Source organism: Enhydra lutris, unplaced genomic scaffold, assembly GCF_002288905.1.
Source record: "Enhydra lutris kenyoni isolate GAN:26980312 unplaced genomic scaffold, ASM228890v2 scaffoldscaffold13, whole genome shotgun sequence".
In the NCBI taxonomy this organism is placed as follows: Eukaryota; Metazoa; Chordata; class Mammalia; order Carnivora; family Mustelidae; genus Enhydra; species Enhydra lutris.
This window is the reverse complement of record NW_019154097.1, coordinates 12945725-12965693: the sequence shown is the minus strand read 5'-3', so window position 1 is coordinate 12965693 and position 19969 is coordinate 12945725. Positions and strand designations below refer to the sequence as shown.

Sequence of the window (19969 nt, the reverse complement as noted above, 5' to 3'; positions counted from 1 at the left end):
GCTAGTAGCACAGCCCAGTGTCATTTCACTGTCCTAAAGGCACTTCCTCAGAAAGGAGTTACCCCTCCCTCCATACTTTCCCCTGACTCTGCTGTATTTTTCTTCATTACTCCTACTGCCCACTGCCTTAACAACCCACTGTGATTTGTCTATATTCCACCTAGAGTAGAAGTTCCACAAGAACAAGACCTTTGCCTCTTTTGTTCACTGCAGAATCTCCAGTGTCTAGAACAGAACCTGGCACATAATAGGCACTCAATAATATTTATTGTGCTAATGGGACCCTTGCAGAGTGAAAGCTTCCTTGTTTGTTGAATGAATATGTTGAATGAATATTTTATCCGCTGTTCACCTTGCTAGTGAATCACACAATAATCAGACTTTACACTATACAGTCCCAGGTCCTCGAAGGCATGATTGGATGTGTGGAATAGATTAACTATTAAAATGGAAGGCAAGTGATTTTTGGGGGGAGGGAGTCAGGTTATTGATGTAGAATTTACATACAGTTAAATTTACCTTTTTAACTTGTACAGTTTGATGAGTTTCGATGTCTCTATAGTTTCCTAACAACTGCCACAGTCATGATCTAGAATATTTCCATTGGTCAATACTCCTTTTGCAACCTGTTTTTACCTCCACCCATTACCGCTGATGTGATTTCTGTCCTCATTGTTTTACCTTTTCAGAATGTCTTGTAGAAGGAGTCCTCTAGTAGGTGGTCTCTTGTGTCTTGCACATTTCCCTTAGCGTAAGGCTTTTGAGATTCATCTATGCTGTTGTACCTATCAGTATTTTATTCTTTGTTTATTGCTGAGTAGTATTCCATTTTAATCTACCCCTTAGTTGATAGACGTTTGGGTTATTTTCAGTTTTGGCTATATAAGTCCATATAAGACTTATATAAACATTCACACACAAATCTTTGCTTGAACATAGACCCTCCTCTATCTTTTGGGTAAATACCTAGCATGAGGTGGCTGGGCTGTATCATAAGTCTGTGTGTAACTTTACAACAAATCACCAAACTGTTTTACAAAGTATCTGTTCCATCTTACATTCCCATAAGTAGCATGTGAGAGTTCCAGTTGCTTCACATGACTTGCTAGCACTTTAAAATTTTAAAAATCTTGGGGCGCCTGGGTGGCTCAGTGGGTTAAGGCCTCTGCCTTCGGCTCAGGTCATGATTCCAGGGTGCTGGGATCGAGCCCTGCATTGGGCTCTCTGCTCCGCGGAGAGCCTGCTTCCTCCTTTCTCTCTCTGCCTGCCTCTCTGCCTATTTGTGATCTCTCTCTGTCAAATAAATAAATAAAATCTTTAAAAAAAATTGTTTTTAAAAATCTTAATACTTCCAACAGATGTGTAGTAGTATTTCATTGTGGTCTTAATTTGCATTTCTCTGCAACTAATGATGTTGAGCACCTTTGCTTATTAATTGAGAAGGTTAAGTTTTAGCAGCCTGTTGTATTCTCTAGTTACTAATAATTTTATAATACCAGGGGCATTTGAAATGAAAATTTCTCCAAAAAACTGGTTAAAGATTTGAAAAGTCCTGGGGGCACCTGGGTGGCTCAGTCAGTTAAGTGTCCAACTCTTGATCTCAGCTCAGGTCTTGATCTCTGGGTCATGAGTTCAAGCTCCGTACTGGGCTCCACACTGGGCATGGAGCCTACTTAAAAACAAGCAAAAGATTTGAAAAAGGTCCATACTGTACAAAAGAAGGTGAGGGTGTGGAAACTATGTTATATTTGGCAAAGGATGGGTCCACCTGAGTGACTGATGACAAGAGCTGGAGAGAAAGAGCAGGACCTAGGATGTGAGCATGGAGATTGGCAGAAGGCAGATTTCCTGGCTCTGCTGGCCTTGGGACGGCTTGCTCAGGCCTTAGCTAAACCTGGTGTTTGTGGGAAGTAGACTGTGATTTAATTACATTTTCTCGAATGCCCCAGGAATCACCTGGGAAAGCTCAGCAGTCCTTTGTGGCTGCAGACTGTGTGGTAGAAGCCTGCTGAACCTAGAGTTCCCTCTCTGGGGACAATTTGCTGGAATCAGTTAATCAAGGTTGAGAAATCAGTTACCGCAGGCCCAGGAATGCCACCACCCTTACATCCTGAAACCCTATTTCTCCTATCCATCTCTTAGTTAATTAAGTAAGCAAACATTCCCTGACTGCTTGCCACATGCCAGGTACTAGGAACACAGTGATGAAGGAAACAGAAATGGTCCCTGCAGACTCAGAATGTGAGAGAAATGCTTCCGGGGAAAACAGAGGTATCCCTGAAAGCACCCCGGAGGGACTCCTAACCCAGGTGTCGGTGCCGGCGAGGTCATCAAGGCAGGATCCAGGCAAGGGGCAGCTAAATGGAGACCTAAGATTGAGGAAAAGTTAGCCAGGCTGACAGTACTGGGAGAAAGGTTTTCTGGGACAGAGAACACACCGAGGGTAGGAGAGAGTTTGACCCATTTAGAGCTTGTAAGTAGTTTCTTCTGGGGAGTGTTTGGGAGGTGGGGAGCAGTGTGAGAGGAGTAGGAGTCATCAGGGAGACTGGCTAAACCACCATACGGAGTGGACCTCATCCTCAGACGGTGGGGAGCTGACAAAGGGTTCTGAGAGGGAGGGGCATAGCATATGTGGATACACAATTCATCCAACAACTCTAGCTGCTCTGTGATAAATGGATGGGAGGGGACAAGACTGGAGGCAGGGACACCAGTGACGTGGCTGTTGTGGCCACCCAGGAGTGGGATGAGAGTGGCCTATTGACTGGCGGTGATTGTGAAGTAGGACCCTTTCCAGCCAGTAACTGGAAATGTGCATAAGGGCAGAAGCAAGAGTGGGACTAACTTTGAAACATTGAGAAATCTAGTACATAGTACTGCATTCTTCTTGGTTTTGGTTTGTTTGTTCACTTCCATGGAAAACTAATGTAGAAATGTCCCTTTGGCTTCAGTTACCTGAGCAGAGGGTTTTGGGCATTGCCAAACCCTCCTTTGTGGACAGAGTTGCTCCGATCGCTATGTTCTGAAGTGGGAGGAGGGAATTATGCAGAAGGCCAGGGCCATGCCAAGTTGCGAGGGGCATTTGGGAAGAGAAGCCTGTCTGTGTACCCAGCGAAGCCAGAGCAGAGCTCCAGTGCTGCTTAGGGCTACTTCTTCCTGACAACCTTCTCTCTATGTCTCTTGGAGGGTCCCTGGGCCCAGAACCCTTGTCTGGAGATTCAGAAACTCTACTTAAAGGAAAAGAGTCTCCAAAAAACTTCTTCCTGGCCTTTCTCAACTCATGAACACTCTATCGAGGTGTGTCTTATTTTCCCCTGAGATTTCCCCCTCAGATTTGGGGGGGGGTCTGTGCTCGGGTTTGACCATGGGGGTCTCTAACACTAGGCTATTCAGATTTTGTCTTTCCTACCTGGCCCCTACTACCTTTCCTGAAACCCATGATGGGTTTGCTAGAAATAATGGAATAGAAATGAATGTTTGGACAGGACATAACCATTTCTCTGTTAGAAGGTACTGATAGAACAGAGAAAAGTGGGGAGAAGGGAACTCATTTCTTTGGCATTTACAGTGTGCCATGTACTGTGTCAGGAACTTATTTATATTATCTTATTTAGTCTTTGAACACTCATGCAAAGTAGTTATTGTCATCTGCATTATTTTGATGGGGAAATTAATGCCCATAGAGTATAAAGGCTTGGCCAAGGGCACATAGTTGGGAAGCTGGGGTTACTCCCTATTGGGGCTCTTTCTGCTAGGTTAATTGTCTTTTTGAAATTACAAACTTGCATTTCAACCTCCTCACTGTTACCTTGGGGATCTGAAAAGATTCCTGTAGCTTCTAAATCAACTAAGTGATTTCTGGAGGGCAGCTTTTGCATGAGAAAAACCTAGCTAATTATTTATTTCAGTGTTTCTGGGATGCAGGCCCTATGCTAGGCCACTTACAAAACAATTTGGGATTACAAACATGTCTCACAGTCCCATTCTAGCTCTCAGTGCCTGGGAGGTCAGTTGACATCTTTAAACAATCAAATTGCCAACAGAACGGATGAATTGCTGGTTTAACTCTTCTTTCTGGAGTGAGAAATTTAGGGGGAGGGTCCATGTCCTAAAGATTTGCTGAGCAAATGATAAAGAGAAAAAAGAGGTCCTAAAGCTTGAATATTTTGGAGGAATTCCCAATTTGTCCGATTGTCAACGAATGAATTAAAATACAGGGACACCTGGGTGGCTCAGTCGGTTAAGCTGCTGCCTTCGGCTCAGGTCATGATCCCAGGGTCTTGGGATCAAGTCCTGCATCTGGCTCCTTGCTTGGCAAGGAGCCTGCTTCTCTCTCTGCCTCTGCCTGCCACTCTGCCAGGTTGTGTGTGCTCTCTCTCTCTCTCTGACAAATAAATAAATAAATAAAATCTTGGGAAAAAAAAAAACAAATAAAATACATAATGTAATAGTAGAGTCACTCCTCCTTCTTTGACACTGAAAACTCCCTCCAAGCTCTTTCCTTCTCTAGAGGTTTTAAATGCAAGTCCTCAAGGGGTAGGGGACTAAAGAGTAAAATCCTGCTGGAGGCTGATCTTTGCGTGGAGATCTCATTTGGACTCACAGATTTTTAGTCCAATACTTGGTTTTGTATCCATAGGTGGTCACTGCATTCGTTCTTTTTGCTATTTGTTCCTCGTGCCTAATCTCCCACTCCCACCTTCCCTCCACTCGGGGCCACAATGATAAACTGAGCTATTTAGAAGTAAAGCTGGTTTCTGCCAAGAGTTCGTGACTACCGAGAGCCCGCAGAGCCTAGCTTTGACCTGTGTGTCCCTCCCTTCTTCTTCCACTTTTTTTACTTTCTGCCCCTTCCCCAACTTTAATTTTAGTACAGGTGCTTAGTATAAATTCCAGCATTTAATAAATACAGTTGTGGAGGGGCAGCCGGGAAACACAGAATGTTGTATCCCCCGTTTATGAGAACCATCCCTTCCCCCACCATGGGGAAGCAGTCCGCTCCGTGGTACCGGTGGCCCCTGACGCGGAGGAGCCGGGCCGGTGCGCAGGCGCGGGCAGAGCAGCCCGGCCGTGCGCAGGCGCAGGTGGAGCAGAGCCAGAGTGTGCATATGTCTGGACAGTGGGAGCTTGCTGCTCTCACAGGTGATGCTCTCCGCCTGCGTTCGCTGACTTGTTTCTCCACGGGGTATTGTTTTCTTTCCACAGACACACAGCACCGGGATTGTCCCCATCATCTGGGAACCAGGTGTCAATGACACTTTCCCGGTGTTTCCTCAGGGTCTTCTCACATGCACTGTGGCTTTCCAGATTGGGAAACTGCTTTCTCGATGGTGCCATTTATCATTTGAAGGACACAACTGTGTGGCCAGATGAAAATGTACCCCACAGCAGATTTTCAAGGAATAGCAGAAATTACTCCAGATTTGAGGCAGAATTTATAACTGCGGCTAACATTTTATGAGAAGGGAGGCATTTTCTTAGGGGTGGCGGGTCTCTGGGATTCCCATATGCCATTTCCAACCTCAGTGTTTTGACTCAACACTTGAGTTTGTTTTCATAAGGGCATTTTCCAATCCCAGACGATCACAGCCATGGAGCTAAAATGATTAGAATTATAATGACTAGCTTCCAGGCGGCTGCTGGAAAGCCTCCAGAATCCGCGTTTACAGGAAAACCCCGAAGCCAGAAACTGGGCACTCGGGACTTCCTGAGAGCAATGAGGATGCCCATCCGGGTCTTGAGGTCTAAGGTGAGGGGGCTGGAGCAGCAGCCCTCACTGGCGTCCGGCTTTGGAGCAGCGGCTGATAGCGCTCTCCCCTCCTGCTTTATCTTTCAGTTAATGACCAGCCACAGCGGCCCTGCCGTGAGTTGCCGCCACTGCCTCCACGGGCTCCTGAGCCACACGCGTCTGCTGGGGTGCTAGCAGCGGTAACATGGCTTACTGGCCTCAGCTGAGGTTGCTGCTGTGGAAGAACCTCACTTTCAGAAGAAGACAAACAGTAAGCCTGGGATTCTCTGGTGCGGGGTGGTGGGTTGGGGTGGTGGCGGTGGGGGGGGGCAGTGTTCTCCCTTGCTTTTCTTCATGGTTTCGAGTTAGGGGTGGGAGGAAGGAGGAGAGGGAATCCTCTCGGTTTTCTCAAAGGGACCGGATGACTCTGGCCCTGGTGGGCACAGGTCCATGTGGTCCTGAAGTAGCCCTATTGCTTATCAGAGAGGGAAGATTAGGAGCCAGGCAGAAACGTTAGCTTTAGTGTGTGCTAGTGCCCAGGCGTGGGTTCTGACCTCTGGAATCTGTCATAGAGTTGCCTCTGAGCATCCCACTCTTTTCCTTTATTGCAGCCCTGGGGGTCCGCTGGCTCTGCAAGAGCACCCAAGGGCCCTTCTGTTTCTGGGAGGTGGGAATGAAGTGAGTTAAGTGAGTTAAGGGCCCAGTTCCTGTAGAAACTGGTTCTCTTCGTGTCTGTGTGGACTCTCTCAGCTCTGACTGCAAGCCGGGAGGAATATAAAACTGAGATTTGTTTGATTTCTGTGGAGGTTCTAAGCCATTCATTTCCTGGATGGGACACAATTCTTTGCGTAATCCTGAGAAGATCATCTTTAATGCTCGGGCGAATGATATTTTTACACAGAGGAAGGGGAAGGCTGTGAGGCATGGTGAACTCCCTGAAGCCCAGACATTAGCTCTTGGCTTGTCTAGCTCCAGACACTCTTGGACACTCCATTTAGTGTCCTGGGTTTAGCTGTGCTGACTTGTAGTTGGCCTCTTTTTTCTCTTTTCTTTAAAGTTACATTTATTTATTTTAGAGAGAGAGAGATTGCACGCAGGGGCTGGGGGCAGAGGGAGAGGGAGAGAGAATCTTAAGCAGAACCCCTTGCTGAGCGCCGAGCCCAACATGGGTGTCTCTCTCTTACGACCCTGAGAGCATGACTTGAGTCGTAATCAAGAGGCAGACACCCAACCGACTGAGCTGCCCCTGTAGTTGGCTTCTAAATCTGTTTCCCGCCTTGCCTTTTTTTCTGAGTTCTAAGCCTGTGTTCCCACTGAGCTATCTTAAGTAGGCTTAACACGTCTATAACCAAAATGATCATCTTTCTTAGACTCAAAGAACCATAAGAGACCTTTGAGAGAACTTAGTGTTTCTCAAACTAGCATAATGCTTGGACCTTCTTTAAAGAACAGAAGGTCTTTAAAGAACAAGGTCTCCTTGTGTTCATGAGATTTCTTTTTTATTGTAATGTTACTTAAATGTGTACACATGTGAAACATCTGTACTTATAGGTCATTACACAACCGTACAACCCATGCATACTTACAAAGGAAATGCAAACAAAATTGCAAAACCAATACAATCCAAATTCACATTGTTAATATAGTAAGACAGCTGCCTGGACAGTCTATATTACTATGTGCTAATGATTCCATTCTTCAACCACTTTTCTAGTGACCTTCATTTGATGTCATTTGGCTTTCATTTGGTCCAATCTCATCATTTATAAATTGTGTCTGCATCTGTTCCTTTCTCATTAGTCTGCTTCAATTATATTGGTGCCAACACAATCACAGACACAAATACAAACTTGGGCTTTGAAATCTTGTGTCAGAAGTAGTTATAAAGTAGGTTCAGAAAATTCAGTTATGTTTATTTGAATTTATTTAGATGACCATTGGAATGAAGACACAAAATGTTTAAAATCCTCACAGAGGCCTCATATTTAATCCCTCAGGAGTATATATTCAAGTTTGAGAAACAATTTTTTTTTTTTAAGTCCTTAATGTTATAGGTAGGGATCTGAATCTTAAGGTCACCAACTAGAGAGTGGAAACTAGAATCTATGTATCCTATCTGTCTTGGTGATAATTGTAATCATAAAACATAGCATATTATTATATAATATAATAAAAGCAAACACTTAGAACGAGTTTCCATGTGCTAAGCACTTAAGTGGGTTATTAATTGGTTGAATTCTTTAGAACCCCATGAAATACTGTTTTTTCCTTGTGTTGTAACTGGGGTACTTGAAGTACAGAGAGAGATTAAGTAATTAGTCTGAGGTCCGCACCACTGGTCAAATGCAGGGTTCAAATCTAGATGACCTGACTTTAGCATTGGTGCTCTACATCACTATGTCAAATTGCTTTTCAGTAGTATCATTATTTTTTCTATTTTCAGTCTCAAAATCTTGACATTTCTGGCCTTTTCCTCGCCTCTGCTCCTGTTTCTCAGAGCTGTTCCCGGGTCTTGGTGTTTCCAGGTCCTGTGTGTTCATCACCTGTCCTGACTTCTTAACTACTGCCTCTTCTCATCCTGGTGGCAGCAGCTCACATGATGGGGAACTGTCTCAGTCATAGTGTGTCCATTAGCCACTGAGAGATGGAAAGAATAGTATTATCTTAGCAATGAAAGTAGGGCTCTAGGATGGTCCGGCATAGACCTCTCATTTTACAGATAAGAACACTGAGATGCAAAGCAGAGAAGGGATTTCCCCAACATCAAGCAAGGACTCAGGAGCACAGGGGCCTGGAATAGGAGATGGGGTTGGGCTATCCAGACTAGTCTGGAGCTTGCTGCTTCTAGCTTAGTATTGCTTGTGGGTTTAAAAAGAGTTAGGATTAGAGAGATAGGCAGGCTTAGGGAAAGGCGATTTGTAATCTTACGGAAGTTTTTGTTGGCGGAAGTAAAGATACAGCATCCTGACTCAAAAGGGGTTTTCTAGGTGATACACCACAAGCCTACTAGCTTGTCCTTCTTCCCTTCCTGATATCTAAAGAAAACATATTTTGCTGAACCAGAAAAAAAGGTGGTTTACTTCAGGTTACAGATGCTTAGATTGTCAGAACTGCAAAGATCTGATCTGCCCCTTGTCCAGTTGATGGAACCTGGAATTCCAGGCAGAGGGGCAGGGGTCCAGAGTGGGTTAGTCATGGAAGGAGCACCAGAACCAGTTTCTTGGTGGCCCTACAGGCTTTTTTTTTGGGCTTTGTCTGCACTGAAAGTTTAATGCCCATGGATCTTAAGCTACTTCCCAACCCACCTGGCTTGGATTTCTGGATTATTTCTGAGACAATGGGACCTGTTAAGGGTTTTGGTGCCACTTTGGTAGCTCACATAGTCAGAACCAACCCTGTCCACTAAGACAGGAGAAGAAGCTCCATGACAAATCTTGCCTACAATGTGTGGAAAACCATTGCTTATTTCCCATTTTCTCAGATCCTAGAGTATACACACTTGGGCCTAGAGCCTGGCACCCAGGATATGCTGAAAACATATTTGCTGAACGAGTGGTGAGTGTGTCCAATGGGCCATCAGTTTGCAGGTCTCAAGGAGGCTCCCCTGTTGTAGTGGCCTTGTGTCCTACTGCCGGGAAGAATGTTTGAAAGCTGGGTGCTGAACAGTACATCCCAGAATAACCCTGTGGAAAGCCAGCATTTGCCCTTTCTCTCTGTCTCCTTGTTTGCTGATGAAGCCTGGGGATCTCTCTTGTGCCCCCAATTGTCCCCTTCATGGGGACCATCAACCAGGGTTAGCTTTCCGTTGTTTCTGTTGGGCAAAGAATACACTAAGTTACGAAAGTCGGGGGCAAAGCTCAGTTTGGGTCCAAAGTAACGGTTAACTTGTGTGGGTGGCAGTCTTTCAGCACAAACAGGGCTTGGGACAGGAAGGGCGAGGGGCTTCAGAGTTTTCAGGATCCTCATCTAGTTTCAGGCTGAGCCAAAGGCCAAGGTCCCATGGAACAGATGGGAGCGTGGGGCCATATGGTCTCTCTCTTGTGCCTTTGCTATTGTCTCCGTGAGATCTGATTAGCCGTGTGGCTGGGAAAATAGGTAATTCTAATTTTTGCATGGAGTATCAGTATTTGGACATTGGTTAATGACAAGGAATAAACTATCAAATAAATAAAAATGAAAACTCCTCATTTAAAAGCCATTAGAGAATTTTCCAGGGCAGATGAAAAATTTCTACATTCCCTCCCCACTTCCAGTTCCAGCTGATGCATTTCTTCCTTGTCCTTGTTCCTGGGCTGGTAGTGGCGGTTCAAATCCAGATAGTAATTCTAATTTTTATTCAATTCTAATTCAGTTCTACTTCCAGCATGGCCACCATGTGCCTCAATGACTGAGGGAAACCCACTTCTCTTGAGTTTTAGTTTTGTATTCTGTGGAATGAAGAAAATTAGAATCCATAGCCATTTATTGTTTCATTTGGATACGTATTTACAGAGCACCTACTACATGTGGGGGAGTGTGCTGGGTGTGTGCTGATGAAGTGGACAGACACGATCCTTGTCCTCACAGAGCTTACTGTTCAGTGAGGGAAGCAGATATGAGACTCATGATCCCAGAAGTAAAAATAAAATAATAAACTGTATCAGGTGTTAGGAAGACAATAAATCAGACACACTGTGGCACTGTTAGATACCACGAGGCTATGGGTAGGGACTTAATTTAGGATGGAACATTATGACAGGTAAGCTGAGAGCTCTGAAGATAAAGCCGGGGAAGATCAGGAGCTCAGAGATGAGGAGCACCATATTCCTAGAGAGATAGAAGGTGTGAAGGCCATGGGGCCCAATGTGTGCTCCTGAGTCAAGGAACAGAAAAGCCAGTGGCTCTGGTGGGATGAATGAGGACTGGCTAGGGATGAGTTGGGGACTGGCAGGGCCAGATCATGCCTAGCGTTGGAGCTGGGAAGGGCAGTTGAATTTTATTTTATGTGCAAAAGAAGTCTCTGAGGTGGATGGGTCATGATTGTGAGGGTCGGATTGTGTGGTCCTTGGCACTGAAGGGACTTGAGTGACAATAAGCCAAAGGAGATAGTTGTGATCATCACTTGTATATGTACCATTTTATGTTCTGTTTTCTTCTTTCATTTAACGTTATTTGGTGTGTATATTCCCATGTTTTCAAATAATCTTCATTGTTATAATACTGATTTTTGATGTGTAGACTGTGTTTTATAGTTTTGAAATGCTTTTATATCCATTATCTTCTTAAGTTTCAAAGCAGTTCTGAGAGACGTGCATTAAAATTTCTGTTTCACAGGTAAAGAAAGTATTTTAACTTAGGAAGTTAGTAAGAGAAGGATCTTTTGGCCCAAAATCTACCATTGCAGGATGCCACTGACATTCCTGGTAGTTTTATAGTAGTTTTAATTTGAGAAATTCATACCCTATTGCCAACATTTGAATGCTTATTTATTAACTCTCTGGACCTCAGTGTCCCCATCTGTAAAATGGATGCAAAAGCATATGGGGGTCATTAGAGCTGGGTTCCACTGCTAGTGCACTCTCTTACAAGGTTATGGGTGATAACCTCTCTAAATCTTAGCTTCATGGTAACAGTTCATCCTATCTCAGAGTCATTATGAGAATTAAATATTAGAGATGAGATATCTAAAAATACCTGGTATACATTAGGTGCTCACTTTTGACTGTAAATATTATAATTCATGTTACTTCTGTGGAACCAGTTGATGTTTTGTGACCTTGCTACTGAATGTGGTCATTTCCCAGCTGGGTCACCTGCTCTGTCAATGCCATGTGGCCTCTGGAGTTGGGCAGAACTAGCAGTTAATCCTAACTCTGCCTTTGTCTCCATTACTTACCCCTCCTTGAGCTTTAGCCTTGCCACACATAAAATGGGGACAATAATGGCTCCTGTATCACAAGGTTGTTTGGAGAATTGAATGAAATAATCCATATGTAATGTGCCTACTACATATTGGTCTCTAAATAAATAAATGGTAGCTACTATTTATCCTAAATGTACAAATGTTAGCTTCTGAGTGCCACGGTTGATAACTTATTCATACTCTTCATTTAATTTTGTTTCAGTTTTTTTCTGAATTCATTATTCTTTTCTGACTTCATTCACAGCCCATTTGTAAAAATGGTGTAATTGTTAATATTTGTAAGTGATTTTATTTAGCTGTATGCTTGTAACATACAATTTTGTGTTCTGGTTTTTTCACTTAATATTACATGGTTAATAGTGTCTGTGTTTCATAGATGTAATGACAGTGTAATACATTGTCCAGTAGGTGTACTGTAATTTAATAATTTCCCCATTGTTGTGCAACTAAGTTGTTTCCAATATTTTGCAATTATAGTGTTTCAGTGGATGAATAACTTCATGTATATAGCTTTTTGATATTTTAAATTCAATTCTGTAGGGTGACTTCCTATACGTATTACTTGGTCAAAGGGTATAAACATGTCTTTTGACTACATATAGCCAAATTGCTTTCCCATAGGGCTCAACTGATTTATATTTCCATCTTTATTATTTTATAAACTTCAGTTCATTCTCTTTCTCAACATTTTTTAAGACTTTCTGTGTGGCAGGCTTAGTGAGAAGAAAGTGACAGTGTGAGAGAAAGTCCTTTTTAAATAGGGCCCCTGCTGTGCCAAGTGCTGGTGAAGGCCGGGTGTACCTGGGAGACTCCAAGGAGGGACTTCCAACTCTGCTGGTAGAAGAGACCAAATGTCATTTGAAAGCTTGGAGATTTCAGTATGTGTTGCCTCTTTGGGATTATATAGAGAAATATTAGGAAGAACAGCCATGTCTTTGGTCTTGGAGACCCCATTGACAGCATGCTTTCTTCCAAAGAGGGACCCATTTATACCTCCCCATCTCCTCTCCCCCCATGTTGCTGTGTGGTATCAAATAGTATAAATTATTCTTCATGGTTATATGATAGCAGTGGATTTTTGTTCCATTCAAGAAGTAATAACATGCTTATTATGGAAGATTTAGGAAACACAGGGGAAGTATTTAAAAAAAAATCGCTTGTGTTTTTATCACCCCATGACATCTACTATTATCATCTTTGTATTTCCTTCCAAAAAGAAGATTTAAAAAAGAGTTTAATGGGTAATCATATCAATGGTCTTTGGAAATTAAAAGTGGGTTATTTAAAATACCAAAATGCAATAACAAATGATAAACAAAAAAGCAAACACACTCTGAAGTACCAGCAAGAGCAGAGAGTTTAATTAATTATGATCTATTCACAGTATGGAATATCAAAGTGGCCGTTAAAATCCATCTCTTAAGAAAATATTTTATGTCATGGAAAACACCCCCATTATAATGTTAAATGAAAAAGGAAAATGAGAAATTATATGTACTGTATGATGCAGTTTTGTAGGTAAAAGTATTCATGTATGCATAGAAAAAAATACAAAAATATTAATAGAGGGCATTGTTAGCTCAGTTTACTAGGGATTGTCTTTGGAAAGTAGGGTTAAGGGTGATTCATATTTAGTTTTTTCTACTTTTCTAGAATTTTTTAATTTCAAGTTTTCCACAATAAAAATACATGGACTTAAAGATCAAGGGAAAAAATTCTGTTTGAAAAAAAAAAAAAAAGGAGGATTTCAGGCCAGTGTTCTATTGACTTTGTGGCTCTGCAGCCACAGTTATAATTACTCTTAACCACAAGGCCCCCTGACTCTTCTGGGCTCTTTGGTGTGCATCCTAATTAGAACCTCAGGATCTAGAAATGACGGGAATGGAAGAGGTGAGAGCTTCAGGCAGTGTAGTTAGTTTTCTGAACACCCCTGGTTCAATTAAATTATATCTAAAGATTTCCATCCTGTCCCTGGGCTTATTTATCCCTTGGTAACTCACTGAGGCAGGGTTTAGGTTTAGAGACACCACATTGTTTCAACCAGAGTGGATCGTGCTCACCTGTAAGTTTAATGATCTTCTAACCCACTGGAGAAGATGGTACTGAGACCTTGCTAGACAGGGAAGAAGAACTTTGCACTTTTCTCAGCTCTTTGCAGTCCCGGAGGCACAAAGGTCCATATGGAACCCTGTGTCAATTTCCATTGTCCTTTGGTGCCCTCTTCTCAGCCCAGTGTGTGTGTGTGGGGGGCACCTTTGTGTGCAGTTAAAGGTGCAGAGGTGGTGTGTTGAGCACAGTAGTTTGCCCCTCCCCCTCCTTTCCACTAAGGGTCTTTCCTTACCTGACACAGCTCGAGGCCTGGGAATACAAAGCGGACTCAGTGCTTGCCTTCAGGGTGCTCCTGTTGCCTGAGGCAGCCAGTGATAGATGATTTCAGGCTGGAGGAAAAGGCTCTGGGAAGAATATGCATGGGTTACTGTTACAGGAGAAGGGTTTCTCACTCAGCCTGAGATTTTAGTAAAGGAAATGGTGCTGGAGTATTCTGTAGAATGGATAGTAAGTAATGAGCCAGAGGAAGCAGGATAGGAGGGGTTTCCCTTTCTTAAGGAGTACACAGAGGTATGGAATGCAATGAGAACTGCAAACAATTCAGTGTTGTTGAAGCTGGGAGAGTGGTGGCAAAGGCTGGAGAGGCCATCAGTTGTTTAATTAACAACTGTGGGTTTCCCAAAGGCGAGTAGAGTTAAGCATCCATGTTATTTTTTAAATGCACAGTGCTCTGTTTTATTTCCCCCTCAGTGTCAGCTGTTGCTGGAAGTGGCCTGGCCTCTGTTTATCTTTCTGATCCTGATCTCCGTTCGGCTGAGTTACCCACCCTATGAACAACATGAATGTAAGTATTGAGCATCCCGCTGGAGACTCTACTGGCATGCGAGATTCAGGAGTGGACATAGACTACATTTGACCTGTTCTAAGACACTATCTTTAGGAAACACTGCACATGGTTTGGAGTAGAAACGCTTCCAATTTTTTTGATAAGGTGTAAACTCAGGAAACCATTTTCAGTCCTAGCCAATGGTAATAACAGTAATTATAATAAAAGCCAACATCTGTTTCATACATTTTAGATCATGAAAGTAAAAGCTTACTGATAAGTCAGAGGATGGTGATTAAAAGAGCCCCCTGAGACCGTGCCTTAACTCAGTTGTCATGTGGACCTGCCAGGTTTTTTTCATGTCATTATGTCTTAATTGCACAATTAAATCAGGGAAACATATCATTTTAAGCAGCGTTTGTATAGAATTGCTCAGATTGAGCAATATGATTTCATTTTGTAATGAAATTGGATTTGTAATGATTTGGATTGTTGTAACAACCTTGTACAATAGACCCTCATTGTTAGCATTTACTTTAATTTCTTGATAAGTAAATTGGGGCTCCAAAAATTTCAGGGAGTTGCCCGAGGTCACACATCTAATAAGTGACTCAGATGAAATTGAGCCCTGATCATCTGACTCCTGGGCCTGTATTTGGATGATGGCCGGTATAGTGGAGGGTAGAAAATACAGTAGTGGCTAAGAACACAAGCTCTCCACGTCAGGTGACCTTGGTTTGAATCCTGGCTTCGACACTTAGTAGGTATATCACCCTGGGCAAGTGACTTCGCTTCTCTGTACCTGAGTGTCCCGAATTCTGTCAAAAAGGAATGACAACAACTATCCCACATGGTTGTCCTGAGTGTCACTCTGTCATCGCCATCTCTGTCTCCTGGCTCTGCTCACTGGATGGACTGTCTGCAGAAATGTGCCTGTTTGAAGGGTCAGCATTTATGTGGGAAGTTTCCCTGGGACCTCTGTTCCATTGCTTCCATGTCCTTTCCTACCATTAGCTAGCTCCGCTCACAGCCCACCAACTGCACCGTTTTTTGCCAGGATACTGTTCTTCATGGAGGAGATGGGGTTAGGGTCACCTTTTAATTGTGTTCTTATCCTGGTCCCAACGCTCTCACAGCACACACTGGTAGTTATTTACCTGCTAATTTGCTAATATAGCATATACATTTTCAAGTTTTAAAAAAAACCCTAAAACCACAAAAACCACAAAACCTCAAGAACATTCTATTACATGCGATTTTCTGATTTTGCCAGAAAGGTAAAGAGCATAAAATGAAATACACACTCAATTTGTGGACCTGGGAGGGAATTCTGCTTTCTCTTTTGGTGCCCCAAAGATTAATGAACAAATGCTTATTTGATTTTATTTTAGCATTACCCTAAGCTTCACTGAAGTACAGTGTTAGGGTTTTAGGGAAAACTCAGCCTTTTTATCAGCTAGGCTATGCTCTCTCAGGAATGATCACAAGTAGGCAAGACAGTATAGTGGAAATAATGCAGACCTTGACATTAGACAAATTGAGGTTTGTTTGGATCCTTGCTACACTGCTTGCTGAGGTTGTGATCTTGGGCATGCTGTTGAATTGTAACCCAGATCCCTCTAGATCTGGACTATAGATTCTAGGAAATGTGGAATTGCTATACTTACAGAAGGCAGATGAGATTTTTGTCTCCCACCTGTGCACTTCTTGTAACCTTACCTCCTATTCTCACCACCTTTTGGGGACCTAGCTAGAAGGGCAAAGAGCTAAGATGAAGCCTGCAGAGGTGTCTTGTGCCTGGAAGCAAAGGATTAGTGTATGATTGTTTCCCATAAATTTTACCCAGTTTGAGCAAGGGCCATCAAGGTCCTAGTCACTTCCCTGGGTCGTGGGAGTCCTTTATGCTATTTGATTGTCATCCTGTATACCAAATGCCAGGTCCCCATACTGCTTTTTTTGGGGGGGGTGGCAAATCAGGTAGGACCCAACCTCTAGGAAAAGTCTTTGTTTTACTTCCCAAGGATTAGCTTGAAATAACTTCCCCTCTACTGCCCAGTCCTGCCTGGACCAACACTACCCTATTTTGGCTGCCAGTATCTCCAGGAGATTCAAGAGAATCCCTTGATTCTTCGAGTATTTGGTTGGCTTACATAAGCTTTTCCCTGCATGAGGAGCAGCTGACCTAGGCTAGGGACCTTGTTTGGTTTTCCTTGAACTATTAACAGGGAGATAAGGAGGTTAACTGAGTAAATGTTCAACAGACCAGAGTCCCTGCTGAGGGTGCCCATAGTGATCAGATCTTGTTACATCCTTGCTTTGGAAGTTGCCTTTCTGGTTGCATTATGATAGAAGAAAAAGAAAAAAGGGATCCCACTGCTGGAAAAGCAAAGGGTAGCACTCCTGGCTGTGGCTTACTTTCTGGGGAGACTCTGTTAGCATATCTGCACAAAAAGAGTAAGATGAATAGAACAGGATTCCTGCTTTGGAGGAAGGTCATAGCTGTGGGGTAGAAGGAGTATTTCTGGCTGGACGGTGGCAGAGTGAGTCCTGTTGTAGGCTCACACCCAGCGTGCTGCAGCAGTCCCGACAGGCTCACCACCCCCCTCACACGATGGGGCCTTTGCCCTGGGCCAGACACTCTGCTCCCTGCTTTGCTTGTAAGAACTCACACAGTACTGCAGCTCTGTGGAGTCAACTATATTTCTATCACCATTTTCAGATGAGGAAGCTGAGGTAGGGGTTGAGTAACTTGGTCAAAGTTGCTACTTAGCAAGTTTCGGGGACCGGATATGAATCCCCATAGGTCTGACCCCAACCCCTGTAAAGCTACAGCTTTACAGCCCTTCCTCACTTAGAGCTATTGTTTTTAATGGCTGTAAACTCTCTTAGGGTCACAGGTAACCCTGAGAATATGATGAAAGCTGGAGCCATGGCCTTTCTGTCCAAAGGAATACACACATGCTTGGTCCTTTGGTTAAAAGCCCTGGTCCCAGAGCACATTTATCTTGAACCTCATTGGTGGCCCCTGTGGCTGTTTACCACACACCAAAGTGTGCCTCTGACACCTGGGACCCACCCATGTCCCCCACACCTGCTATTTGTCAGCAGCTCCTCCATAACGAAGGGAAAGGAGAGTGAGGAGGTGAGTTATGGGATGGGGCTCATTGTTTGGATGAGTGACAGAATAGTACTGACAACAAAGGTGGCTTCACAGATGACATATGACCCCAAGTTAGCATGTTTATTAGGTGCCCTTGAAGAGCTTTTGAGCTGGCAGAGGAGGAGAAACCAGCAGAGAACAGTACCTGAGGGGACTGAGAAGAGTGAGCACAAGGGAAGCCTCAGATATAAGGGAAGGAACATGGATTGGGATCATGAAAATGTGGGTTCCACTCCCAGTCCTGCCCACTGACTTCTTGAGCATTTTTTAAGAAAAGATTTTATTTATTTATTTGAGAGAGAGAGAATGAGAGGAGGGGAGGGACAGAGGGAGAGGGACAAGGAGACTCCCCACTGAGCAGGGAGCTGGACGTGGAACTTGATCCCAGGACCTCAGGATCATAACCTGAGCTGAAGGCTGATGCTTAACTGACTGAGCCACCTTGGCACCCCTCCTTGAGCATTCTTCACCTGCCACCTGCCATCTTGCTGTGGTTTCCTTAGAGCATGAAGGAATTGAATCAGGCCATTCCCAGGAGCCCTCCAGGTCTCTGGCAGGTGAGGCAGGCAGTGGAAGGTGAGATAAGTGTTGTCAGGTACTTGCACATCAGGCAGTTACGGTGTGTGGTCTACTCTGCCCCCCTCATCACTTCCCCAAGGCTGAGGTCATGAACCCCATTCTACAGATGATGCAAGTAGATTAAGAACTTCTATCTGATGCCAAGTTTCCAGCTCAGGCTGGGATCAGTCCAGAGGTGGCAGGTATCTGGGATGTGAGGAATGGGACAAACACATTTGGTTTGGAGCAATGTGTGGGTGCAACCAAAAGAGATAAAGGAAGGTTCCTATCGAGTCCCAAAAATCACCTCAAAGAATTAATGTTTCTCTTTGTGTTTTTCTTCTTCTTGATTTCATAGGCCACTTTCCAAACAAAGCCATGCCCTCTGCAGGAACGCTTCCTTGGGTTCAGGGGATTATCTGTAATGCCAATAACCCCTGTTTCCGTTATCCAACTCCTGGTGAGGCCCCTGGGGTTGTTGGAAACTTTAACAAATCCATGTAAGTACTATATCAGGTTTTCTTTCCATACTTGTCAGTTAATACCTTCCTTCCCTTCTCAACCTCTGGAGAATTTTGAATGGTTCAATTTGAGTGAAGTTGCTTTTGTAAAGGTTTGGAGAATGAGGGCAGGGGCCAGGACGTAAGACTGTGGATCTTACTTTGGTGCATTTTAGGAGTAACAATATGTAGCTTTTATGACAATAAGACTCCTGTGGTGGGGGGGCCATTCTTCCAAAAACTGGTCAGTAAGTAGAGAAGAGGGAGGCACAGCATGTCAGCTCTGTCCATTCATGATTAGCCTACTCACTTAGCCACATTTCCTGTGCATCTGAACTGGCTGGTCTAGGCACTGGGGGAGGTGGTACGGAGATAAGCACAGGAGGGGACCTGCCCACAAGCAGATCATAGCCTGGGCTGGGCGAATTTGTCCCTTTGCTTCCAGATTCACTCTTACTCTGTCACTCCCTGTCATACTGCAGTGTCCCAATGTCTGCAGGTCTCTCACTTCTGTGGCGTGAGTTCCCTGAGGGCCTGGATGTTGCTTCCTTGCTTTTATCTTCCTGGCTCCTGGGTCCAATACTGGACATAAACATGGACTTAATAAGTGTTTGCTGATTGAGCCATTGAAGATTCTTGGAATGCACGGAACCATGGCATGAGCTTGAGTGGACAAAGGACTGTAGGAGATGTATCAGGATAGTCCTGAGGAAGCTTTGCAGAGTCAGACAGGGCCACATTATAACGTCCATGGACCCTAGACTTTGTAGCTTTCAGGGACCCCCCTCCTTGCACGCAGAAATATTAAAACTTTTATTTGATAACTGTGTTGGTATAAAGATGACTATAATCCAGGTTGGATTCATGATCATATATGTTCATTCTGAATTTCTGGATTTCATTTTTTTCATTCTGATTTTAGAAGGTAGTAAACTTTTTTGTGGACCCTAAGAGCATCCTGGGCCCTAGGCACTGTGCCTACTGGGTCTCCTGGATAAGTTGGCCCTGGATATGTATGTGTGTGGGTGAGGGTGGGGTGGGTGTGAGGGCTTCCTGGATGGAGGCACATGGGCTGGGCCTTGAAGGGTGGTAGGATTTGATTGTGGGGACACACAGGAAGAGCATTTGGGGCAGAGATGGTGGGTGGGCGGGTAGGAGCCTGGGGCATTGGTGCACCTGGGTGTGGGGAGCAGTAGAAGTGGACCAGGGCTGGCCCGTGGAACACCTTGTAGCCAGGCGGGGACAT

At 44.0% G+C, this 19969-nt stretch overlaps 1 protein-coding gene across 1 annotated transcript in view; it reads left to right on the top strand.

Annotated features, from left to right (window-relative positions):
* Window positions 1–19969, top strand: part of LOC111145612 (ATP binding cassette subfamily A member 1) — a 126092-nt gene that overhangs the window by 14633 nt on the left and 91490 nt on the right. Inside the window, exons 2-4 of the mRNA XM_022500621.1 lie at window positions 5837–5999; window positions 14430–14523; window positions 18582–18723. Of these exons, the coding sequence (XP_022356329.1) occupies window positions 5934–5999; window positions 14430–14523; window positions 18582–18723 (302 nt within the window). The 5' untranslated portion in view covers window positions 5837–5933. The remainder of the gene's footprint in view (window positions 1–5836; window positions 6000–14429; window positions 14524–18581; window positions 18724–19969) is intronic.